The following is a 27,466-nucleotide window of genomic DNA, read 5'->3' on the forward strand; positions in this document are numbered from 1 at the left end:
TTTCCCTCCAGCAGCTGACGAGCCAAGACCAGGGGACAGCCTGGAGCAGGGAGAGGAGAGCCTGGAGGAGGTGAGCTGTGCTGTGTTCTGTGGGATCTCCCTGCCTCACTCCCTGCACTGAGAGATGGTATGGGGCTGCACACACCTCCCCCCCTCCTTCCTGCTGCCCAGAGATCAGCAGCCCCTGGCGCAGGTGTGTGTGTGCAGCCCCATATGATCTGAGAAACGAAGAGAGGGAAGGGGGGGGAGAGAGGGGGGAGAGAGAGGAAAGAGAGAGAGGGGGGAAGAGAGAGAGAATAGAGAGAGGGGGAAGAGAGTGAGAAGAGAGAGGGGGAAGAGAGAGAGAGAGAGAGAGAGAATAGAGAAGGGGGAAGAGAGTGAGAGGATAGAGAGAGGGAAGAGAGAGAGAGAAGAGAGAGCTGGAAGAGAAAGAATAGAGAGAGAGGGAAGAGAAAGAGGGGGTAGTGAGAGGGAGAAGAGAGAGGGAAGAGAGAGGGGGGAGGGGAGAGAGAGAGGGAAGAGAGAGCGGGAAGAGAGAGAGGGAAGAGAGGGGGAAGAGAGAGAGGGGTAGAAAGATGGGTGGAAGAGAGAGAGAGAAGGGACAGGGAGGGGGAAGAGAGAGGGGGGAGAGAGAGGGGAAGAGAGAAGGGGGAAGAGAGGGGGAAGAGAGATGGAAGAGAGAGAGAGGGGGAGAGAGAGGGAGGGAAGAGAGAGAGGGGGAAGAGAGATGGAAGAGAGAGAAAGGGGGGAAGAGAGAGAGAGAAGGGGGAAGAGGAAGGGGGGGAAGAGAGAGAGGGGGAAGAGAGCGAGAGAAGTGAGAGGGGAGAGAGATAGAGGGAAGAGAGGGGGGGGAGAGGGAAGAGAGAGAGAGAGAGAGAGAGAGAGGGAAAGAGAGAGAAAGAGAATCATATATACATACACTTATTGACTCTCTCACTCTCTCATTGGGGGGGCGCAAAATTTTTGTGTTGCCTAGGGCAATCTAAATACACCACTGGACATGGAGTTTTGGGTGGAGGAACTTGATTGGCCTGCACAGAGTCCTGACCTCAACCCGATAGAACACGTTTGGGATGAGAAAAGAGAGGGTAAGGTTGGTGGTTGTGGGGGAAGGGAATATGTAAACTTATGTATTGTAAAATGAGTTTTATGGAATTATATATTGTGGGTTTTCTTATCTGTTTGCAAACGAAATCAATAAAAATATAGTAAATAAAAAAAGAACATCTTTGGGATGACTTAGAGCGGAGACTGCGATCCAGGCCTTCTCATCCAACATCAGTGCCTGACCTCACAAATGTGCTTCTGGAACAATGGTCAAACATTCCCATAGACACCCTCCTAAACCTTGTGGACAGCCTTCCCAGAAGAGTTGAAGCTGTTATAGCTGCAAAGGGTGGGCTAACTCAATATTGAACCCTACGGAGTAAGACTGGGATACCATTGAATTCATCTGCATGTAAACGCAGGTGTCCCAATAATTTTGGCAATATAGTGTATATTGGTAATGCACACTAGAGAGGGAAGTGCACCATGCAGCAAATCTATGGGTATTATATGGACAGGACATGAAGAGAAATCTCTCCAGTGGGGACACAAGCAGAAGTGCAAACTGAATCAAGGATCTGACCCTTTCTAACCTAAACAGTTGTCTGATGTTTCATTCTGGGTTAAAGTGTAACTGTGGCTAGACTATGCAATAAAAATATTGGGTGCCGCGCTTTATTTATTGTTTTAAAATTATTATTTAAACCAATGTGTGTTAATCTCTCTTAATTATCACCGTGAATAAACATTCGTGCACCTTGTGCCAATAAAATAAATACAATTTATATAATATTATATATTTATATATTGTTTATATATACACAGATATTCACACATGAACTGTGGCTAGACTATAGGCATTCAAACATTTACATATTATTAACAAATGGTAAGTGAGATTTAGAAGTCCTCAATGTACCCTGTTGCTGCAGGCACTGTGGTGTAATTCATCCTCAAAGTTAACAGTACAAGCACTAATGTCCTTCAGGTCTTTCTCTCAGTAACTAATTTCACCTTGATCCCATTTCACTCCTTGCAGTGACTTCCAGTTTTCTAATCTGTAATGTAGCACAGCTGGTATGCTGGTAGAGCATATCTGAGCTTCCTGGGAGAAAGACGTCAATGCTTCTTCTGTGAAGTACTCCTTAAAATATATATTTTTGTAAAATACATTCCATTTTGAATCTAACCTGATGTTAACTGGTGACTAGATGTCTGCAGATTCCCACCCACCATGACCTTACATACAATGAACAGGAAAAACACTCTCTATCTCCTAATTAAGAAGCACTTAAGTTCTGTATAGTCCAATCAGCTCTGCAGTCTCTCATACACGTCAGGTAATTCTAGTTGACAACGGAACATCTCAAGACTTGAGTGGTTAAAGTAAACCTGACAGGTCTGCATACTACATAAATTGACTGTTGGACTAAAATATAGATGCCTGCTTGTGGCTGCACATACTGCATCTTTAAAAGTCCTCTTCAGTGCCCCAAAAAGCCTCCAATCCTGTGAGCGGGTGCTGTGTTGTGTAAAACGCTGACCTGTCTTCTCCTACCTCCCACAGATTCCTAGTAACCTATCACTATGGTGGGCTGCATTGCTGGTCAGAAGAGAGATGTTAGGGGTCACTGATAGCAAGTACATTTTGCATACTAGAGTACCCTGGAGCTCTTTTCAAATATATATATGGGCGCTGCTAGCAGGTGCCTGGTTTTTAGTCCAAGGGCCAGATTAGATAACATGTAGATGGAGTTGCTGTTAGAAACCACGGGGCCCCATACAGCCAACCTGACAGTCCCCCCCCCCCCAAAAGAAAAAACCCACAATTTACCATGCTTCAGTTATGAACAAACACAGTGAGTGATCAGTACAGATCACTTATTGTGTTCATTGAGGACAGAAAGGGTCTGGTAAATGTGAAATATTTCCACTTCCCCACTCTCCATCCAGAAGGATCCTATTCTGCGCTTGCAGCTGCCAGTGGGAAAGAGAGGAGGGAATCTGGCAGCATTGTGGGGGTGGGGGCACACAGGAGGGCCTGGTTAGCAGGGGAAAATGTATGGTGCACAGGTAGGGTGATGGGTATGGGGGGAAGGGGGCAATTACTGGAACCGATCCCCTGTATGGCTCCCTCTTCAGCAGCTGAAAGCCAGCAGACAGGAGAGAAGAAGAAGTCAGCTTTCAGCTGCTGCATAGGGAGCCATAACGGGGATGGGTTCCAGTAACTGCTCCCCCTTGCCCACATCTGATCTGCCTGGGCCCCCCTGGTGGTCTGGGCCCTGTACAGGAGGACTGGTGGTACCCCCTTATCAACACCCCTGTGTACATTAGCCTAGGTTGCTTAGTTTGATTGTAAGCTCCATAAGCAGGGTCCTCCTATTCCTTCTGTTTTGAACTCTATTGAAATTGTGCTGTTCCCCTTTTTATTGTAAAGTGCTGCATAAACTGTTGGCGCTATATAAATCCTGTATAATATTGTAGCACCCTCTAGTGTGCTACTAGTATTAGCGTATGTACATTTATTATGGTAGAACTTATGGAAACTGTATGAGTCTGTAATTAGGTCGGGTTACTGCAGGGCAGGCTGGGTTACTCAGCAGGTTGGGACTCCTATCGCTTGGTTCTGGAGGACCATGGAAGTTTCCAGAAGCCAGTGGGCAAAAGGGTTGGATTGAACTTAATCTGCATGTTTATGGGACTCTGACCAATCCCAGGTTTGGAGGCCCCGGTAGTGTGATAGACTAACCCATAATTATGAGAGCGCTGTGCTAGTGGGGGAGTCAGGTCGAAGTTGGAGTGCTGAGGAGGCTGTTGGTGGCCTGATAGGGGTCCCCTAGGTTTGGGGGGGGGGGCTGGTCTCCAGGCTGGGCTTGGGCTGGCTCAGGAGGATCCATTCAGTACATCAAGATCAATGCCTGGGAGCAGTGTGAGCAAGGAGGACAGAGTGAGTACAACAGCACACCCAGGGATTTACAAGGGGAGAGACTGTCTCGTGTAGCAGGTTTTCAAAGGACAGCGTTGTGCTAAATCCTTTCCCCTTGTCCTGGGAGATCTTCAGAGCAGCCAGGAGGGCTGGTAGTGTCTGCAGGCTGTGGAGCTGGGAGCAGTTCCACAGGGGAGAGGAGATACGTCTGCATATAGTTTGCAACAATATGTGCTGACTTTCAAAGGAGCTGAGAGTCCCTAGCCCCTAAGGGGTTTTTGCTACTGATCTGTAAAGACTGCCTGCATTCAAGGAGAAGAACAGTCCAGGATCTGTTTCTGTAAATAGAAAGAAAGTTGTCCCTGTGCATTGATTCAGTCAAGCTGGGAATCCCATAATCCCTACAGTATTACCCCATTCAAGTTATTTCCCCTAATAAAATAACAAAAACCAAGCTCATGGACTGTTCACTGACTGTGGATGCAAGTGTGGAAAATGGGTGTTGCCTGGCTGTGTGAAGCTTAGGGGGACCCAGAAACACAGTGGCCATCAAGAGGGTAGCACTACAATAATAATAATAGTAGGGGTGCAATCCTGGAGGTTCACTTTAAACTGGAGTGTCCATAAGTCAATTTATTGTTGTATGCAGCCAGCCTGGGCTTTGTTTATGTTATCTGTTTTCACTAGGTTTTTCTTAAGATAGGACAATTGATTATTTCTGCATGCTGCTGTTGACGTTTCTCCAATAGTAAGTCTGAGAAGTACAATGTATTGAGTTATGAATTTTTGTCTGCCTTGGCCAGTTGCTGGTTTGGGGTATTTCAGTGATGTAAGCTGAGGGGAGAGGATAAATATATGGAGCAACCTTCTAGAAGGTTACTTGCCTCTCAGGCTTTTCCTGATGTGTATATGGTATGATATGGAAAGGGCTCATTTTGTCTGCAGGGCTCCTGCCTGGAGAAGATGTCCAGTTGATTAAGGGTTTTCATCACCTTGGGGTTCTGAACCTGAGCCTAAGGAATCTAAAACTGGTGTTTTGGCAGAGGCATAAAGAGTTGACCTATGGTAGAGATCTAAAGAATCTAAGAAAGCTGGCCTGCGGCAGAGGCTTAGGAAAACAGGAATGGGCTACCCACGGGGAGCATTTTCGGTGGAATCTGCTGTGTAGAAACCTTGTGAGAAGTTGCTGCCCAAGGACACTGCACAGAGATTTTCGCTGCTCAAACATTCAAGGTACTTGTGACTGTGCTGTTATATAGAGTCAACAGCCAGGAATCTATTAAAAGGTGAAGGAACTATTTGTCCATCAATTATGGTGACTGCTACCAATATATTAGGGTTACTACAACCTATTTGACTGCTTCTGCTTTATCAAATGCCAATTTCCTTTCAGGAGGCTGGCTTCTGGGGTGTCTTATACTCCTAACCTTCTCAAGTTATTGAGCAAATTATCTTGAAGACTAAAAGGACTTATGCCTGGTTGTTAGCCCTGGTGGGTGTATGTGTTTTGGGTGCAGTTACGGGGGGGGTCACAACTTGGAAGGCAGGAGAGCTGTTTATGTTCCAGCAGGTCCTCCAGGGTTCACTTCTATAGTAATTTCTATTTACATAACACTATACTTATGTTTATTAAGCTGCCATATGCTAAATACCTTCCCAGAAGACCGAAGGCATATAAGCCATTTGTTAGCAGAAAAGCCACTTCTCCAAGCTGCATTGACCGTACTCCCAGCTCTAGTGCCTGTGTATGTACAAGGAATAAGAAAAGCAAAACACAATTTCTATTAGACATGACAGACATGCATATACAGATTACATATCCTTACCAGAATTTGTATTAGTCAAAGGAAACAGCTATAGTACATGTTATATTCCCACAGCTTTCTGTGCAGAATCTCTGGGCAGTCCATAGGCTCTGCACTGTAAAAGAAACAGCTGTACACATTTGCTATATAGTGTGTATATAAAATTCTCTCTTTATATTTAATTAAAATTTACAAATAAAATCAGGTTTATAATGGCTAGTGATAGATAGATAGATAGATAGATAGATAGATAGATAGATAGATAGATAGATAGATAGATAGATGGATAGATAGCCAAAGCCCACCCTATGCATCCAATGAGTTATCAAAAATAAAGCAGAATATGGTCATGTGTCAGTTTCTGTGGGGGGTTCCGCTAATAATTTTGCCCAGACTTTGTCATACTTTTTGGGACATTCTCTATACAGATAGGCATCTTTATATAATGGTAAAGTGCCATTGATCAGTTGTTTCCAGAGGGTAAAGGAGGGGGGAGCCTGTTTCTTCCAGTACAATGTGTTGGCTTTTCTAGCGTAGAACAATTGGAGACCATTTAGCGTCCTTTCAGCCACTCTAGGAACCAGGTCCTCCACCAATCCTAACAAGCAGATTCCAGGAGATAGGGTTAAGGAGTTACCCACCATGAGAGTTATAACTGACATCACCTGCACCCAGAAAGTGTCTATTGTCAGGCAAGACCAGAAAATATGTATAAAATCGCTAGGAGCATGGCTACATCACCAACAATCCGGGAAGCAGGAAGGGTTCATTTTTTGCAACCAATAAGGAGTGAAATAGGCCCTGTGAATTATTTTAAATTGCATGAGGCAATTTCACAGAGATACCAGAATTTTATAGGAGAACCCCATAAATCCAAGTCCTCAGAGTCCAACCCTGGGACATCATGGGCCCAGCATTGACGAAGTAGTGATAACTCAGGGGAGGACACTTGGAGGAGATGCCCATATAAGACTGAGGTGGGTTTTTCTAAGCAGTCACAATGCAGTGCCCCTTCTAAATCAGAATGCTTCAATAAAAGTTTATTCATGGGGAATTGGCTTTTCGAAAGCATGGGACAACAACTAATACCTGAAAACATGGGATATGTCAAAAGGACGTAATGAAAGGTTTGATACTACATCTGCTAATATTTTAATTTTATGCTTGGTCCAAACTATGGGCTCAGAAAGCTGATAGAAATGCATCAGTGAAGGGTTAATCCATAAAGGGGCATTTGAAGGAAGTACTGATGACAGTTTAGACGAGTCAATCCTCTCTGCAAGGTAGGGTGCATAAGAGTGGACAGTTTATATCAGAGGGGGTCGTTAGCCCCAGAGAAAGGAGGAGAGTAACTTGTTTAAATGTGTACAAAAGGACTTAGGGATCCATTGTAGAGAATTGCACAATATGTAATTAAATTTAGGTAGAATTTTCATTTTAATAAGTTTATTTAGGCCTAAGAAGGACAGGGGGAGGTTCTTCCATGCTTTCAGTTTGGCTTTGACATAGGGTAGATGTATAAAATTTGTTGAATTATAGTAAAGTAAATGTGTATATACATACATTAAAAAATCTTTAAATATTATTTTTTGTAAATGTAGCTGGTGTAAGTACTTGAATTTGGGCTTTTGCTATCCCATACACAGATAGTGAGAGGGAAGGGCAGGACTAGGAGCCAGTCAGGTGCGATGTGTGAAAGTGTTCTGACAAGGAACAACCTGCATGGAGAAGAAAGCATAGTGAGCAGAGGAATAACCTCATTTACCTCCTGATGCTCCTTCACTCTCCAATCAGTAGGCAGAGGGTGCAGAGATGATACCATTGTGACTGTAACTATAGAAGCAGCTGAGCGCACAGTGGCTAAATGCTTAGCACTTTCGCCTGGCAGCACTAGGGTCATTGGTTTGAATCCGAACCACGGCACCACCTGCCTGGAGTTTGCATGTTCTCCCTGTGCCTGCTTGGGTTTATCCCCACTTTCCAAAGACATGCTGGTAGGTAAATTGTCCCTAGTATGTGTATATATGAATGTGAGTTAGGGACTTTAGATTGTAAGCTCCTTAAGGGTTAGGGACTGATGTGAATGTACAATATATATGTAAAGCGCTGTGTAAATTAAATAAGTACCTGTAATAAATAAACAAGGAAAGGGGTATTCTTGCTGTGCTATGTGCCAAGGTTGTGTAAAACTCAGAACTGAATGGGCAGAATTGCAAACCATTTGGCAGGCAGAACAGCTCCTATTCATTTACTACAGGTACTTGCATAGCACTGTCAATTTACGCAGTGCTTTACATATATTGTACATTCATATCAGTTTTGCATGCATTTCATTGGTGTATTTAGATATTTGCCTGCAGTGAAACTTTAAAAGGGACATTCAAATTTTAATAAACATTCTTATGTGTTTTTTTACCCCTCGTGTTACTCAGATCTAAATAAATTTCAGCTACAACACCTTTTTTTTGTAAAACTGTGGCATTGTGAAAGTTATTTGAGCATTATTTTTCATGATTGGGCTGTCTTCAGTTTAAGCAATATGAACAAAAACAGAGTTTTGCTTTTGTTAACAATGGAACTATGGAAGGTTTAGCTTTGTAACATAATGGGGAAGCACGTTTACTCAACCTATTCTTGCCTGTCCCTTGGGTGTAGTACATGTGCTTTCAGCATTGGGCCCCAGAGATTCCAATAATCCTCTATTAGGGAACATCTTGAGGGCAACCCAGCCTGTTTTTACAAGTATTCTCCAGAGTTCCATCCCAGCCAGAAGTTTGTTTTTTCAGGGATAGACAAAAAAGCATTCCACACCAGTTTCTTCAGAACATTTACTGAATTAATGAAGGGACATCTGATTCAGCCACCTCAGGAGGTGTCGGAACTTGGCTTACATGCTACACAATGGATGAAGGAATAGAGGCAGAGGTGAGAGTGTCCAGTTATTTAGCAAGGAGGGATGGTTACGGGCCCAACATCCTCCAAGGGAAGGGTGTTGACAGTTCCATTTGCAAAACTAACAAAAACCCGCCAGCTTCCTGCCAAAGGGGAAGCTAAAACAATATTGGCCTCCAGCCTACATGGTGCTCCGCCTCTGGCCTCCAGACAAAAGAATACAACCACGCTGTCCCACTATTGGTAGCTCAGTTACTGCTCTCTAAATCCTCCTGCCATACTATATAGACCCTTTTCCCAATGTGTACCTCAGCTGGCAGGGACAGGATTGGCAAGCAATCAAGGCTGTCTACACTAAGGCTTCCTCTCCCACCGTGGGGTCATCTAGCTGCCAAATGGGGGGGGGGGGGGTTACATCTTTGAATTTCTCTACAGCATTATTGCATAAAGGTGTTCCAACTAGATATACGTAGGTTTTCCAGGTAAATCCTCTTTAAACATATTTATTTAATCCTAACCTGTATGACATCGCCATCATCCAGGACAAAGGATAGTTTGGGATCCTTCTCAACCAGATTTCCATCTTCCAAAATTCCCATGATAGTAACAGTCACCTCTTGACCTGGGAGGGGCTTTTCACCAAAACCTGGCTTCAGAATTTTCTTTCTCAATAGCCGATCATCTAAAAAAATAAGTTAAATAAAAAAAAAATTACAGTCAGCAAAATTGCAGTATGGGTTCACCTAGATACACTATATTGCCAAATGTATTAGAACAGCTGCCTTTACACGCACATGAACTTTAATGGCACCCCAGTCTTATTCCATATTGAGGTTCCATATTGAGTTGGCCCACCCTTTGCAGCTATAACAGCTTCAACTCTTCTGGGAAAGCTGTCCACAAGGTTTAGGAGTGTGTCTATGGGAATGTTTGACCATTCTTCCACAAGCGTATTTGTGAGGTCAGGCACTGATGTCGGACAAGAAGCCCTGACTTGCAGTCTCCCTTCAAATTCATCCCAAAGGTCTTCTGTCGGGTTGAGGTCAGGACTCTGTGCAGGCCAGGCAAGTTCCTCCACTCCAAACTTGCTTATCCATGTATTTATGGACCTTGCTTTGTGCACTGGTGTGCAATCATGTTGGAACAGGAAGGGGCCATCCCCAAACTGTTCCCACAAAGTTGGGAGCATGAAATTGTCCAACATGTCTTAGTATGCCTTAGTAGAAGCCTTCACTGAGTTCCCTTCACTTGAACTAAGGGGCCAAGCCCAACCCCTGAAAAACCACACACCATAATGCCAAAACTTTACAGTTGGCACAATGCAGTAAGGTAAGTACAATTTTCCTGGCAACCCCCAAACCCAGACACGTCCATTGGATTACAAGACAGAGAAGCGTGATTCATCACTCCAGAGAACATGTCTCCACTGCTCTAGAGTCCAGCGGCAGTGTACTTTACACCACTGTATCCAACACTTTGCATTGCAGATATAAGACTTGGATGCAGCTGCTCGGCCATGTTGTGCTAATCTGAAGGCCACACGAAGTTTGGAGGTCTTTAGCTATTGACTCTGCAGACAGTTGGCGACTTTTGAGCACTGTGCGCTTCAGCATTTGCTGACCCCGCTCTGTCATTTTACGTGGCTGTTGCTGTTGTTATCAGTCGCTTCCACTTTGTTATAATACCACTAACAGTTGACCGTAGAATATTTAGTAGCCAGGAAATTTCACACATGGACTTTGCAAAGGTGGCAACTAGAGATGAGCGAATCGAACCAGGCGAAGTGGAATTCGTTTCGAATTTCAGGAAAAATTCGATTCGCGGCGAATCCGAATATTAGCATACTTCGGGTGCGCGAATCGGATTTTTCCCAATCAGCCGGCAAAAGTGTCCCTGCAGAGAGCTCCGCTATTTCTGACAGTTCTCTGACAGTTCCTTCACATGTACAGCGGTTGAAACATTGTATCTATTTGTTTCCATTTAGGATACAGATGTTTTTATTCGGAAACAGATACAATGTTTCAACCGCTGTAAATGTGAAGGAACTTTCAGAGAACTGTCAGAAATAGCGGAGCTCTCTGCAGATACACTTTTTGCTGTACTGGAATACTTTTTCTTTTCATTCTTCTTTTCATTCTTCTCATTCTTCTTTTCATTCTTCTTTTCATTATTCTTCTCATTCTTCTTTTCATTCTTCTTCTTCTTTTCATTCTTCTTTTCATTCTTCTCATTCTTCTTTTCTTCTTCATGAAAAGAAGAATGAGAAGAAGAATGAAAAGAAGAATGAAAAGAAGAATGAGAAGAATGAAAAGAAGAATGAAAAGAAGAAGAAGAATGAAAAGAAGAATGAGAAGAAGAATGAAAAGAAGAATGAGAAGAATGAAAAGAAGAATGAAAAGAATGAAAAGAAGAATGAAAAGAAGAAGAAGAATGAAAAGAAGAAGAAGAAGAATGAAAAGAAGAATGAAAAGAAGAAGAAGAATGAAAAGAAGAATGAGAAGAAGAATGAAAAGAAGAATGAAAAGAAGAATGAGAAGAATGAAAAGAAGAATGAAAAGAAGAAGAAGAATGAAAAGAAGAATGAGAAGAATGAAAAGAAGAATGAAAAGAAGAATGAGAAGAATGAAAAGGAGAATGAGAAGAATGAAAAGGAGAATGAAAAGAAGAAGAAGAAGAATGAAAAGAAGAAGAAGAATGAAAAGAAGAATGAAAAGAAGAAGAAGAAGAATCTTTTCATTCTTCTCATTCTTCTTTTCATTCTTCTTTTCATTCTTCTTCTTCTTTTCATTCTTCTTCTTCTTTTCATTCTTCTTTTCATTCATTCTTCTTCTTCTTTTCATTCTTCTCATTCTTCTTTTCATTCTTCTTCTTCTTCTTTTCATTCTTCTTCTTTTCATTCTTCTTCTTCTTTTCATTCTTCTTTTCATTCTTCTTCTTCTTCTTTTCATTCTTCTTCTTTTCATTCTTCTTTTCATTCTTCTCATTCTTCTTTTCATTCTTCTCATTCTTCTTTTCATTCCCCTTTTCATTCTTCTCATTCTTCTTTTCATTCTTCTTTTCATTCTTCTTCTCATTCTTCTTTTCATTCTGCAGATACACTTTTTGCCGGCTTGGAATTCTCCTTCTTCTCATCCTTCTTCTTCTTCTCATCCTTCTTCTTCTTCTCATCCTTCTCCTTCTTCTCATCCTTCTTCTTCTTCTCATCCTTCTTCTTCTTCTCATCCTTCTCCTTCTTCTCATCCTTCTTCTTCTTCTCATCCTTCTTCTTCTTCTCATCCTTCTTCTTCTTCTCATCCTTCTCCTTCTTCTCATCCTTCTTCTTCTTCTCATCCTTCTTCTTCTTCTCATCCTTCTCCTTCTTCTCATCCTTCTTCTCATCCTTCTCCTTCTTCTCATCCTTCTTCTCATCCTTCTCCTTCTTCTCATCCTTCTCCTTCTTCTCATCCTTCTCCTTCTCCTTCTTCTCATCCTTCTCCTTCTCCTTCTTCTCATCCTTCTCCTTCTCCTTCTTCTCATCCTTCTCCTTCTTCTCATCCTTCTCCTTCTTCTCATCCTTCTCCTTCTCCTTCTTCTCATCCTTCTCCTTCTTCTCATCCTTCTCCTTCTCCTTCTCCTTCCTCATCTCCAAGGGCATTTAAATTAAAGGTACAGTGTTCTGCACTAATATAAAGGCTCTCTGAAGCCTAGAAACCCTTTTTATAAGTTAAATTCGCAGCGAATAAATTTGCATCGAATCGAATTTCTTCCTCAAATTCGGCGAATCAGCCAAATCGAATTTTTGAATAATTCGCTCATCTCTAGTGGCAACCTATCAAGATACTACACTTGCATTCACTGAGCTCCTGAGAGCGACCCATTCTTTCACAAATGTGTGTATAAGCCGTCTGCATACCTAGGTGCTTGATTTTGTACACTTGTGGCCATGGAGGTGATTGGAACACCTGAATCCAATGATTTGGAGGGCTGGCCCAATACTTTTGGCAGTATAGTGTACTTGATAATGCAGATTTCCAGATAAACATCTTTATGGCGGTATACAGAATATATTATGACATAATAAAATCCACAGCTGTCTTCCTGTTCTCTTAAGAGTTGTACTACAGGAAAACCACTAAATAAACAGATGGGAAACATATACAGCATATTTATCTGGCAAAAGATCTATAATTTTGTTCAGCCTGTCTTCAGCCTGTCTTGTGATTTACACACCTTTGCCACACTTTAAAGTAAAGAAGACAATTCTAAAATTCTGGATTTAACGTTACTAATACATATTTCAATTTTACTACCAATGGTGCTGATTGTCCATTGTCAGCAAGGTGGAAAGGGGACAAAGCAAGATGCAATCCTGAACCACAATATAGGTGTGTTAGCTGCCAGACTGCAGGGGGTGCACATATAATTAAATACTAGGTGGCCATACAAAAATACCAAAATACAAAAATACCATTTTTATTGGCAGGAAAACAATAAACAATTACTGTATATATTTCATCTGTGCATTTTGCTGTTTGCTGAGTTCACTTTAAAAAATACTTTTTACCAAGAACAGGTACTGGTGAAAAACGATGGTGTTAAATTGCATACAAATACTTATATTCCAAAGTGAAGATTAAAGTAGAATTGGAGGCAAACATTTTTTTCTTCTTTTGGATAGAGACCCATAGCCATAACAGGAAGTAAGAGGATATCTCCCCAAAGTGAGGGAAGTCACCGGGGTCCCCAGAACTAGTGTCCCCATTAGAAGATTTTCACTCTGTTTCTGCTTTGGTCAACACCTAAAATTTGGCATTTTGTTTCACTTTTGGAAATAACATTCACCAGGACAAGCAGAGAGGGCAAATGTCCCTAATGCGGGACAGCAGCAATAAAAACCTGACAAGTGTTCTATTCCCTCTCCACTTTATCCAAAACTAAAAGAAGAAAGGTTTTGCCATAAGTTCTATTTTAATCCTAGGTTCACACTTATGTGGTGCGTTTTTCCAGTTTGCAGAAACACACCGCAGTCCATTTAACATGATTTTCTATGGATCTAGTTTACATCTGTTCGTTTTTAGCCAGTGCGTTGTGTTGAAGGGTCAGGGACTTTTTTCTTTGCAGCAGTTTGCATTTTGCGCCTAATAGGCTTCAATGGAACTGCACCAAAAACACAATGTTACATTTTTAATGCATTTTGCGGGTTTTTTGACTAGAAAAGTACGACAGTTCTGTTCATGTAGTGCGACTTTGATACAACTTTACACTCTACAGCACTAAAGTAGCATCAAAGTAGTGCAGGAAACTTTGTGTGTCCAAATTCGCATGTTATGGTTAAGGGCCAGGGTTAGGGTTAAATGTTAGGGTTAAGGGTTAGGGTTAAGGGCCAGGGTTAAGGGCTAGGGTTAGGGTTAAGGGCTAGGGTTAAGGGCCAGGATTAGGGTTAAGGGCTAAGGTTAAATGTTAGGGTTAAGGGCTAGGGTTAGGGTTAAGGGCTAGGGTTAGATGTTAGGGTTAAGGGCTAGGGTTAAGGGCCAGGGTTAGGGTTAAGGGCTAGGGTTAGATGTTAGGGTTAAGGGCTAGGGTTAAGGGCCAGGGTTAGGGTTAAGGGCTAGGGTTAGAGTTAAGGGCTAGGGTTAGGGTTAAGGGCTAGGGTTAAGGGCCAGGGTTAGGGTTAAGGGCTAGGGTTAGATGTTAGGGTTAAGGGCTAGGGTTAGGGTTAAATGTTAGGGTTAAGGCTAAGGGCTACCATTTAACCTTAACCTTTAACCCTAACCGTAGCCCTTAATCCTAACTATAACATCTAATCCTAGCCCTTAACCCCAACCCTATCAAGTGACTTTGGACCAATAAATGTTTCTGCACTACTTTGATGCTACTTTGATGCTACTTGAGTGCCAGAGAGTGTAAAGTTGCATCAAAGTCACAACACATGAACAGAACTGTCATACTTTCCTATTAGCCAAAAAAAACCCACAAAACATATTACAAAAGTTTCAAAAGTGTTCAGAAATGCAAAACGCACTGGAAAAACACATCAGCCACCACCTGCATAGATATGAACCTAGCCTAACTAAGGATTATTCATTGCATATGTATATATACTGCTCAAAAAAATTTAAGGATCACTTAGAAAACACATCAGATCTCAATGGAGAAAAGTTTCATGCTGGATATCTATACTGATATGGACTGGGTAATGTGTTAGCAACGTAAAGGTGCCCCATCGTTTGATGAAAATGAAAATTATCAACCTACAGAGGACTGAATTCAAAGACACCCTGAAAATCAAAATGAAAAAATTATGCAGCAGGCTAGTCCATTTTGCTGAAATTTCATTGCAGCAACTCAATATGGTCCTCAGTAGTTTGTATGGCCCCCACGTGCTTGTATGCATTCCTGACAACATCTGGGAATGCTCCTAATGAGATGACGGATGGTGTCCTGGGGTATTTCCTCCCAGATCTGGACCAGGGCATCACTGAGCTCCTGGACAGTCTGAGGTGCAACCTGGCAGCATCGGTTGTACCGAAACATGATATTCCAGAGGTGTTCTATTTGATTTAGGTCAGGCGAGCGTGGGGGCCATTCAATGGTATCAATTCCTTCATCCTCTAGGAACTGCCTGCATACTTTCACCATATGAGGCCAGGCATTGTTGTGCACCAAGACGAACCCAGGACACACTGCACCAGCATAGGGTCTGACACTGGACCCAAGGCAGGGGCGGACTGACAACTCATGGGGCCCTGGGCAATAAGGGATCATGGGGCCCCTGTGTCCTCGCCCACACTCAAACACACCCAAAAAAGCCTATGACAGGTACCAGGGGCATCTCATGGGGCCCCCTACTGACCCGGGGCCCTCGGGCAGTGCCCGATTTCCTGAATGGTCAGTCCACCCCTGGCCCAAGGATTTCATCTCGATACCTAATAGCAGTCAGGGTGACATTGTCCAGCCTGTAGAGGTCTGTGCATCCCTCCATGGATATGCCTCCCCAGACCATCACTGACCCACCACCATCATGATAAACAATGTTACAGGCAGCATAACATTCTCCATGGCTTCTCCAGACCCTTTCACATCTGTCACATTTGTTTAGGGTGAACCTGCTCTCATCTGTGAAAAGCTCAGGGCGCCAGTGGCAAACCTGCCAATTCTGGTGTTCAATGCCAAATGCCAATCAAGCTCTATGGTGCTGGGCAGTGAGCACAGGGCCCACTAGAATACATGGGCCCTCAGGCCACCCTCATGAAGTTTGTTTCTGACGGTTTGGTCAGAGACATTCACACCAGTGGCCTGCAGGAGGTCATTTTGTAGGGCTCTGGCAGTGCTCATCCTGTTCCTCCTTGCACAAAGGAGCAGAAACCAGTCCTGCTGATGGGTTAAAGACCTTATACGGCCCTGTCCAGCTCTCCTAGAGTAACTGCCTGTCTCCTGGAATCTCCTCCATGCTTTTGAGTCTGTGCTGGGAGACACATCAAACCTTCTGGCAATGACACGCATTGATGTGCCATCCTGGAGAAATTGGACTGCCTGTGCAACCTCTGTAGGGTCCAGGTATTGCCTCATGCTACCAGTATTGACACTGACCCTAGCCAAATGCAAAACTAGTGAAAAACAGTAAAAAAAGATGAATAGGGAAAAAAATGTCAGTGACCTCCACCTGTAAAACCATTCCTGTTTTGAGGGTCATCTCATTGTTGCCCATCTAGTGCGCCTGTTGTTAATTTCATTAACACCAAAGCAGCTGAAACTGATTAACAACCCCCTCTGCTACTTAACTGACCAGATCAATATCCCAGGAAATTAATTGACTTGATGCTATACTCTGATTAAAAAGTGTTCCTTTATTTTTTTGAGCAGTATATATAAAACAATAAATGTACTATATTTTTAAATGCTACTATTTTGATCACCCTAAATCTATTAAATTCCATCATCCTTAAGACACCAGAAATCGAGCCACAACATGGAGTGCCAGAACAGTGAGCCTATCACTGGTAGATGTATCAGGTTGCTTTGTGAAGATTGTATGTCCAAGGATGGTTTGCAGCAGCATGGAGAGAGGAGGCTTTCCTTGCCTTTTCCACAGATCATACTTCTGTGTTCTCAGTAAAAGATACCCTCTTCATAATGCATCATTACTGAAGCATATGAAATTAAATCATTACCAAAGCTAAAGATACACAAGCCACTCTGTAATTTAACGTTAATAAAATATCCCTTTCCAGTTTAATCTGAAGTCTCTGTAAAGTTCTAAAACCTGGTGTATGGAATGCTCCCAGAAAAGTCATTTGCTGCTTGTGTGATTGGCTCACTGATTTTCTATGACATCTGCACTAAGATAATAAGTAAAATTTTAGGCATCCCCTGCAATAAGAAGTTCATTTTTAGTAATGTAGAAATGTAGTAAATTAGCTGCCCTTGTATTCATGTATTTTGTAATCTGTTAGTGACCTTTAGTTAGCTTAGCTGTGTTCTGGCCAAAGATCTATAAGCAAAGAGTGAATTAATTCACTCACATACTGTGCTATCTCCAGTAGGATGTGCTAAAGTTATCTTTTTTTGTTAAGAACAATTTATACCTGGCCAATCATTAGGGTTGAGAACCTGATTTGCATCCTGGGAGAGCTATTAAATATCTGAGACCCCTTCTGGCACATGTTCTTCCCCTCTGGGGTTTCTCCCTGAGAAGATGTTGCTCTGACATCAGCCTTGTTCTTATGCCTTGGAGCCTAAGAGTATTCAGTACTGGGAGATATCTCCTCCTGGGAATCCTCCCTGAAGATGTTGGCTGCTGTGATGTGCTACAGACCTTAAAGCTGAGCTCCAGTCACAATATAAAAAAATAAAAGTCAGCAGTCACAAAACGTAGCTGCTGACTTTTAAGAAACAGACACTCACCTGTCCTTTGATCCCACGGTGTCCTCACTGCAGCCAGTTTCACCGGCCATCCTCTCTCCCCGGTGCTGGCATCTTCAGTGTGGGCACCTGGCTCACAGCTTGTGGCTTCACAGCTGGGTGCCCACTGCGCATGAGCAAGTAGTGCTGCACAAGAGGAAATGGCGCAACAGATTTCCAATCTAATGGTGGCACTATAACTGTGGATAAGATGCAAGATGACATAATGTATAAATAAAACAAGGCATATAACAATACCATAAATTATGCAAAAAACGAAAAGATACAGCTGATGGATGTAGATGATGGGTGTACTGAAAACACAGCTTATAACGAATCTTCAAACCACAGGATGGAAAAAGTTCTTTTCACTTGTGGCTGCCTTTCACTGCATTGAAGCTTTTCCAGAGAGACGCATGTAAAGAGAAAAAGGAAAGGCGCCTCAAAGCGTAGACTTAAAACTCATTTATTTCACATAAAGGAGAGCAACTTACAAGAGGGTGGATAAAGGCAGGCACATCAATAATCCGTCATATGGGAGTCTGCTGCGGTGAACAACATAATGTGCGGTTTGTGGATGATGATCAACCTTCTATCTGTAACCAGGCAAGCCAGCAAGATGAAGGGGGCCTTGTACCAAGGTCTGGAATGCTTGTGGAGCGCAACGTATGCGCGATGACGTCACCGGGCAACGCGTCTTGTTTCCTGAGAATGCCCTGTGAGATGACCGCCCCAGCACACTCCTTTGTCAAGCTTTGACAAAGGAGTGCGCTGGGACAGACATCTCACAGCACATGCTCAGGAAACGCATCGCTATGACAGCCGGTGACATCATTGCGCATACGTTGCGCTCCACGTGCTCTTCAGACCTCAGTACCAGGCCCCCTCCATCTTGCCGGCTTGCATGGTTACAGATAGAAGGTTGTTCATCATCCACAAACCGCACATTATGTTGTTCACTGGCGGCAGACTCCCATATGATGGATTATTGATGTGCCTGCCTTTATCCACCCTCTTGTAAGTTGCTCTCCTTTATGTGAAATAAATGATTTTTAAGTCTAAACTTAGAGGCGCTTTTCCTTTTTCTCTGTACATGCGAGTAGTGCTGAACTTTCTGAATGGTCCCACAGTCTTCTAGGACCTGGCACGTGTCCCAGAAGACTATGGGGAGGGAGGGGGGAGGGGAGCGGGTACCTGTCAAAATCAGGTACCTGCTACCCAATGGTGCAAATCCTTAATGGTGAGCAGGGGACGAAGCCTTAAAGCGTAACTTCCCCTTTTGGTTGGAGCTCTGCTTTAAGGAAGCAGGCTGCAAAAGACCCCGACATAGAAGGTGGTGAGAGACTTCTGAGTAGGAAAGAAATGCAGGAACCTTCCCAGTGCTGTCCTGCCTTGAACTTCAAGTTTAAGTTAGTAAATGAACCTTAAATGTTGGGGAGCCTTCCTAAAGATTCAGTGTCCAGCCAATATAGAGAACGGGAGCCAGAAAGACAAGCAGGAAGACCAAATACTGTGTTCCGAGAAGAAACATGTAAGTATCTTCTGCTCCCTCATACCCTCTTTCCCAACTCTTCATGCACATGTGGAAAAAATCTTCAAAACCTAAAGCAAAGTGATTGGCGCCCATCAATTTAACCATCCTGAGGACCCTGAGAAGAATGTGCCTGGCACTTCTATTGTCAAGTAAGTGGGTCTGGTACAATCGTAATGTAGCTATTAGGTAGCTAAAGAGTCATATTCCCTTAAAAAAGCCTCTGCCTGCTTCACAACAGCGCTATAGTAAGATACTCTGCAAAGGTTAACTACTAAAAGAATGAGGAAACTGCAGCTTTCCTCATTAAAACACTGAAAGGTAATAATGAACACAGACTCTCCCACTCAGGAATCAGTCTGGAAAGGACTTGTTGAAACAAACAGCTTTTTCTCCAGAACAGAAACAGGTAGGACTTTGCAACAATGTTAAAATTCTTGCAATGCACATTGATCACCCAGAGGGGATTTTTTCTCATCAAAAGTGGAGTTACACTTTAAATAGTTATCCATTTTACACCAGCTACTTATGATTGGTCGGGAAAGATAAGGTGTTCATCATGACCTGCTTTGCTTAAGTGCAGGGGTCTCCAAACATTCTAAACAAAAGGACAGTTTATTGTCCTTCAGGCTTTAGGGGGTTCAGACTACGGCTTATGGGAATAGGAAATGCCCTGCCATCAATGGGGGTAAGCAATACCTCATCACTGGTTATAAGGGAGGGATAATGCCCCCATTGTTGGTATCAGTGGGAAGAATAATTCCCCATCATTGGCATCAGAGGGAGGAATAGTGTTGCAAGGGCCAGATAAAGGCAAGCAATGGGCCACAGTTTGGAGACCGCTGCTTTAGTGTAGATGTATATTCTCAGATTTACAGCTTTGCTGTTGTTTAACTTTACTTGTTTATCTCCTTTTCCCACAATTGACTGGCTTCTGCCACATGACCTGATAATGTAAATCTACTCCTAGCTGTCCAGCTATAATTTCTACAACTGGCTTTGGGTTTGGACTCCACTTCCATTACTGGTACTGTTTATTTTATACTGATCCTTATGAACACTTGTTTTTATGAGATGTTCTGGAGCATTCTTTGTTTTAAAGCTACAGGGCTGTTTGCCATTGATAATTCTGTACCTTATTTTTAATACCTTGTTTCTTTGGAATGCATTCCCAAAATATTCTTTTTATTCTTTTGCCTTTATAAATGTATTTTGGTACTAACATTCCTAATGCAAGTTGAGCCTCAGTGTTATTTACTGTGCTGTTTTGCTGAATCCAAAAACTTTCACCTTGGCCCCTGATCCAGTGGTTGTGTTGAGTCTTTTATTACCAGCCATTGCTTTGACAAATGTGAGTGCATCTGATTGTATGACGACTTTGGTGCCCTGAACTTTAAAGATTTGTTTTATTCTTCATGCAAAGTGTACCAGCAGCTACATTTTCCCTTTCTAGTGACAGGGAATGTATAATTTATTATCAATCTTTGATGGACAGTTGTGTTAATCAACCAGAAGTCAGGAGTACTCTCTACTACTAGAGGAGACCTGTACATGTCTCTGTCTTCCCTAAAAGATAATGGAGATATTGGAGAAGAAGAGTCCCCAGAGTGCCTTAGTAGGCAGTGAGAGGAGCCTTTGGATGTACTAGCAAGGGAAGCAATATAAATTCCTGAGAACCCGGGGCTCAAATGTAATTCCATCCTCTGCAACCCCTGTTCCTCTGCCACAATTAAGATGTTTGGTGGAATATTAACAGCGACCTGAGCGTCTTAATGCTTTCTCTGGGTGAAACTTGCTCTCATTCAATCATATATTAGAAACTGAGTGACCTAGAGGAATGATAGAATAAGATACTGCTTAACCCCTCCCCCCCCCCCCAACACACACACACTCACAAAACCAACCAGACATAATAGAATATATGAATCAATTTTTTTTTTTTTTTTCAAATAATTATGCAAGGAAAATCACAACATGACCCTCAGACCCAAGACTTTCTTTAATTTGTTTATCTAAAGCAGGGATCTCCAAACTATGACCTGCTACAAGGTTTCATCTCACCTACAGCTAGAATCATGCGTGTATCCTCAATGTGCACTGAGGATTAAGGTCAGCAGAGGTTGGCTATGACCAGGGGCGGACTGACCATTTGGAAACTCGGGCACTGCCCGAGGGCCTGGGGTCAGTAGGGGGCCCCATGAGATGCCCCTGGTACCTTTTTCATAGGCTTTTTTGAGTTTGGGCAAGGACACAGGGGCCCCATGATCCCTTATTGCCCGGGGGCCCCATGAGTTGTCAGTCCGCCCCTGGCTATGGTCTCCACTTTTGATGTAAGGGGGACTCTGGTGGAGACCCTGATGTAAGGGGGGACTCTGATAGAGACCCTGATGTAAGGGGGAACTCTGATGGAGACCCTAATGTAAGGGGGAATGCTAATGTAAAGGGGACTCTGATTGAGATCCTGATGTAAGGGGGACTCTGATGGGATTTTTTTTATGGCCTATAAATATCTGTAAAATATACATGGTCCTCATGCTAAAAGGTTTGATGACCCCTGATCTAAAATAATACCTGCCACAGGCAAGCAAACAGTCCAGTTCTACAGTGGAAAATGACAGTCAGAAAATGAAGGTGGGATCTCAGTGATTGCTATGAATTTCCTGAGATAGTTCTTTTTTAAGACAGGCCTCTGTCTGATGTAATCTTAGGAGCTTGTGTTGCACGTATTTATGCACATATATGCGCATTCTCATGTGCATTATATTCTTTAGGCAAAATCTATGAATATTCAAAATATTTCTGCTCATGTGCATGTACAGGCACATTGTAAACAATGGGCTTCATTTTAGATCAGTAAAAAAAAATGCTTTTCTGAGCTTTTTCAAGCTGCAGTGTGCAAGAGGCCTTAGTGACTCTGTCTGTGAGCTTTTGTTTGCACCAGAATCTGCTTCTCTCCTTATACAAGCCTATGGGACTGCAAACGCAGCTTAAAGCAAGTCAAATGCGGGTCAGAAGGTGGTCAACTGCAGGTCAAATGCACCTGCAATTAATTCTGAATCATCTCAGAAGCATCCGATACCAATGTCAAAAGCAAGCTGCATTTGCACCCTAAAACAGGCTAACACTGGCCCTTGCTCTGCATATTGAGTTAACCATGCTGACGTTTACAAAATGACTGTAGTAAACAGGTAATTCAGTCAATAAACTAATTTTTCATCTATAAAAATGATCCATTATATAGAAATGGGACCAAATTCAACCAAATTAATAATTTCATAACTGCATCACACAGAATTATTTTAAGTAATAGAATCTATGATACATTTTATTCTATTGTTACTTGTATGGCTAACACTACAGCGCACAGAACATCGGACTCAAGAAGCCAAAAACAGCATGCCTTTTTAAATGCTTTCAAGGGAAAAAAACATGAGTTTTTACATTTTGTAAGTGCTGCAAATTACATTTGACTTGTTTATGTTTACATTCGCATTGACTTCACATTGACTTGTATACAGAAAGCAATTTAAAACAATGTGGTCACATGTACTATTGGACATCAGTGGCAGCTTATGTGGGTGTTCAGAGGTTCCAGCCTGTGCATAGCTTCATAATATTAATCCAAAATAACCAGGGAGTACATTACAGCAATTCCAGGATTAGTAATATACAAAAGTGCGCGCTTCAAATAATCATAAAATGCTGCACTTTTGTATATTATTTTATTTATACTGTTGCCTGCAATATTTAGTGGCTGCTCATGTGGGTTGTAATACATTTTCCCTATTTTTTATTTGTATAATTGTATACACCATAGCGCAGAATTGTAACGGAATTCCAGGATTATTGTCAACATGAATCCAAAATGGGAGTGTTTGGGGCAAAGTTAGCAGCTCATTAGCTTCCTAATACACTAAACAATCAATCACCTCTATAGATCACCCTCACACCCCATTAATGGGTGGGCACAGATTCCTATCCGAACAATTTTTGGAAAATGGGTGGAAGAGAATGCCCACAGACTGGCTGCAAGGAACATACTATGACAGTTTATTGTTATCTGTATGACCAGCATGCAGCTCAGTCCAGCATTAGACTCCGACCCTAAATGCATCATGCTTTCAAGTGCTCTCAAATTAAAATGGTACACATCTGAGATGCCTTTGAGATGTTTTTCAGTTACTTTTGACTCGCTGTTGTTTAGGTTTACGTCGAGTTGTGTTCGATAAAAAGCAGTTCAGACAATGAAGAATAGAACATGGGGCATCCACCCGAACACAACACAAAACCAACATAAAGTCCAACTTGCTGGTAAACCATAACCAACAACTAAGGAATAACAATTCTTAACAAAATCACAGAAAAACATGTACTTCAAACATGATATAAAAGTATTGATTTGGCTCAATACAGCATTTGTATTCCATTTTCATCATACCTGTGATGTCTATCCATTGGTCAGAGGAGAAAAGTTCATCAAAATTGTAACCTTTAAATCTCAGAACATCTTCGATGGCTTTATAGAACTGCTTCTCGTCCTCTTGGGGCATGTTATCATCAATAGTGACGGGTGGCAAGAGAAACTTGACAGTTTTTCCAAAACTGGGTGTCCTTTTTAGGACCCTCTCACTGTCTCTATATACATCCAGCTGGGGCTCTGTTTCCTGCACATATACAGTAGGTATCTTACCAAGGTTTCCATTATTCTCCAGTTCTGGCGGTGTATTCCACAAGGTCCCAGGCTCTATGGGATCTAGAATGCTTCCAGACTCTGAAACATCTTGCGGTAGACCTGTCATCACTTCTTTCACTAATTCCACTTTTAATGACATTTATATAAAATAAATTAAGGTTATGAAACACTTTAAGTTAGTCTGTCTTCTTCACCTGTCACATCATCTCTTCGCCTGAGGCTTGTTCACTGGCTAATGAGTGCTGACTTCATAAAATAAAGTTAAAAGAGAAGGAAACACAAGCTGAGAATAGGTTGCTGTCTTAGATTTGAACCTTGAGTCTTCTAAATGTCTGTAATTCAATTACTGCTATTAACTGAATGATTAACATAAGCCTTTCTCTCTCTCTCTCTCCCTCCCCTTATGCTGTCTATTTCCATTCGTGTAAGGATCTTAAGTCTCTTCACTGAGGGCAGATATGCAGTAAACACCAAGCAATGTATCCCTATAGAATTTTACATAAAATATACCAGGGAAGGTACTCGGTTGCAGAGAAGCAAAAATTTATGCTCATAGAAGATATCATTTGTGTGTGCAAACATTTGTGCGACTAACAATATATAATATTTATTAACAAGGGTGCTTTGCTATAGAATGCACAGTCCATTGTCAGAAAGTATGCCAGCTAATGCCGGCTACTTGCCCTAAAATAAAGGGATGATTTTCTTTTAGGTATCTGAGTCTATCTAAGAGCTGTTAACATTTTTTAGATGCACATACCATAGGAATATAACTGCATCGAGGACACACAGCTATCATTAAGGCATGTAAACATAATAGACATCACAGGTATGATGAAAATGGAATACAAATGCTGTATTGAGCCAAATCAATACTTTTATATCATGTTTGAAGTACATGTTTTTCTGTGATTTTGTGAAGAATTGTTATACCTTAGTTTTTGGTTATGGTTTAACAGCAAGTTGGACTTTATGTTGGTTTTGTGTTGTGTTCGGGTGGATGCCCCATGTTCTATTCTTCATTGTCTGAACTGTTTTTTATCCCACACAACTCGACGTAAACCTAAACAACAGCAAGTCAAAAGTAGCTGAAAAACATCTCAAAGGCATCTCAGATGTGTACCATTTTAATTTTAGAGCACTTGAAAGCATGATGCATTTAGGGTCGGAGTCTAATGCTGGACTGAGCTGCATGCTGGTCATACAGATAACAATAAACTGTCATAGTATGTTCTTTGCAGCCAGTCTGTGGGCATTCTCTTCCACCCATTTTCCAAAAACTGTTCGGATAGGAATCTGTGCCCACCCCTTAATGGGGTGTGAGGGTGATCTATAGGGGTGATTGATTGTTTAGTGTATTAGGAAGCTAATGAGCTGCTAACTTTGCCCCAAACACTCCCATTTTGGGTTCATGTTGACAATAATCCTGGAATTCCGTTACAATTCTGCGCTATGGTGTATACAATTATACAAATAAAAAATAGGGAAAATGTATTACAACCCACATGAGCAGCCACTAAATATTGCAGGCAACAGTATAAATAAAATAATATACAAACGTGCAGCATTTTATGATTATTTGAAGCGCCGCACTTTTGTATATTAATAATCCTGGAATTGCTGTAATGTACTCCCTTGTTATTTTGGATTAATATTATGAAGCTATGCACAGGCTGGAACCTCTGAACACCCACATAAGCTGCCACTGATGTCCAATAGTACATGGGACACTTCTGAATGATGGAAACTGACTGCTAGAAAACGTAGGTTTTTTTAAGTTCTGTCCCCTATGGGACAAAGTACATGTAGTACAAAGTACAGTGATACCTCGGTTCACGAACAACTCGGTTCGCGAACAGAAGAGTTGCTTCGGTTTGAGAACTGCGCTTCGGTTGACGAATACGAGTATTATATACTGCCTGTTGAAATGCATTTTAATTACAAACTATATGAAAAATATTTTAAAAAAATACATTTCAAATATACTGTATGTCTTTGAAAAATACAAATCTACATTTTTGGAATGCATTTATAAATATATGTAAAAATATATGTTAAAATTATTTTTTTATATGTTAAAAAAAAAAACTGAAGAATATATTTAAAAAAAAATTTGGGAAGAATATTTTTAAAATATATTTAAAATATATTTTTCTTCCATATGGGCATGCCCTTCTGCTTTTTGTTTCAACCCCCTCCTTATCCTCTGGTGGTTCCTTAGTAGGAAGTTAGTTTCTCGCTGTTGGTTGGGTTTATCTTGCTAAAAAATGGGTCAAAAGGTTTTGCAAATGGTGTAAGGGGAGACTCACAGCAACAAAAAATGGACAGTAACTTCTTGTACATGTTTGTGCATGTTTGGCCTGATATTTTTGCTACGTATTTTGTAATGTTTGCACAAACCATTCAGATGCCAATAAAAACTTCAATAAGAAAAAAACCAAATGACGCTTCTGTCTGCCTCTTGTTTGTGAAAGCATTGATTGGCAGAAAAGCTATTGATCCTGTTAGAGATTCTGTATACAGCCCTACAGAACTGACAGCGCACAGTCCACATGTGCTTTTCTGCATGCGTCACTGCAAACTGGAAACTGCTATCTACTGGTTGAAGACTATGAGGTTGATTTACTAAAGGCAAATAGATTGTGCACTTTGCAAAGTGCAGTTGCACTCTTCCAAGAGCAGTTGCTCCAGAGCTTAGTAAACGAGGTAAAGATTCACTTTGCAAAGAATACCCAATCAAATGCAAGGAAATGTTAAAAAAACAGCATTTTTGCTTGCACATGATTGGATGATGGAAGTCAGCAGAGCTTCTGCTCATTTACTAAGCTCTGGATCAATTGCACTTGGAAGTGCACAGTCTATTTGCCTTTAGTAAATCAACCCCTAAGTCTGCTGTGCTATTTTTATTTTTACTTGATATACAGTACGTTGTGGTTATTAATATGTCACAATCTTTTCTAGATTACAAAAAAAACATTGTGTTTATATAAATTATTCTGTTGGATGTATTCATGGGTCCTGGGGGTTATCAATAGAGTCCCCTATACCCTAAAATTTCTTTGTGAACCCAAGAATATCCAATTGCCCTAGGGATCAGGAAGGAATTTTTGTTCCCTTGGTAGATCAAGTCAGACTACGATTATTGTTTTCCTACTGGATGAACTCAATGGACCATGTTATTATGTTATTACTATGCCAAAAAATCCTATTTAGGACTGGTAGATGATTATTATCCTGTCTATCCTGTATGAACGTGTAGCACTACTCCATTAGGAGTTGCTGATGAATTGCTGATGTCCCTCTATAGTCCTGCAGCCCGTTAGTTAGCATTTTCCATACAAGCTTTCATCCATAGACAGATGTCAGGCCTTGAGCATTGGTATTGTTATTTTATTGAAGGGATTGCTTTAACCACTTGCCCTCCAGAAGATTCCCCCTCCCCTTCCTGGCCAGGCTATTTTTTGCGTTATGGCGCTGCGTTATTTTAACTGACAATTGTGTGGTCATGCAACACTGCACCCAAATGAAATTTACATCCCTTTTTCCCACGAATTGAGCTTTCTTTCAATGGCATTTGATAGCCTCTGTGGTTTTTATTTTTTGTGCTATAAAGAAAAAAAAGACAATGTTGAGAAAAAAACAGTATTGTAGACTTTTTGCTATTAAACATGTCCAGTAAAAAAATTTAAGAA

At 41.6% G+C, this 27,466-nt stretch overlaps 1 protein-coding gene across 1 annotated transcript in view; it reads right to left on the minus strand.

Moving 5' to 3' along the window:
* Positions 1 to 23,988, minus strand: part of LOC149452447 (peptidyl-prolyl cis-trans isomerase FKBP8-like) — an 88,524-nt gene extending 64,536 nt beyond the window's left edge. The window contains exons 1-3 of the mRNA XM_089689389.1: positions 23,520 to 23,988; positions 9,189 to 9,352; positions 5,626 to 5,714 (exon numbers count right to left, since the gene is read on the minus strand). Coding sequence (XP_089545515.1) covers positions 5,626 to 5,714; positions 9,189 to 9,352; positions 23,520 to 23,913 — 647 coding nt within the window. The 5' untranslated portion in view covers positions 23,914 to 23,988. The remainder of the gene's footprint in view (positions 1 to 5,625; positions 5,715 to 9,188; positions 9,353 to 23,519) is intronic.
* Positions 23,989 to 27,466: the final 3,478 nt, after the last annotated feature.

The sequence above is a fragment of the Staurois parvus genome, unplaced genomic scaffold (assembly GCF_062004578.1).
Source record: "Staurois parvus isolate SC_StPar_1 unplaced genomic scaffold, SC_StPar_1.0 ptg000472l, whole genome shotgun sequence".
In the NCBI taxonomy this organism is placed as follows: Eukaryota; Metazoa; Chordata; class Amphibia; order Anura; family Ranidae; genus Staurois; species Staurois parvus.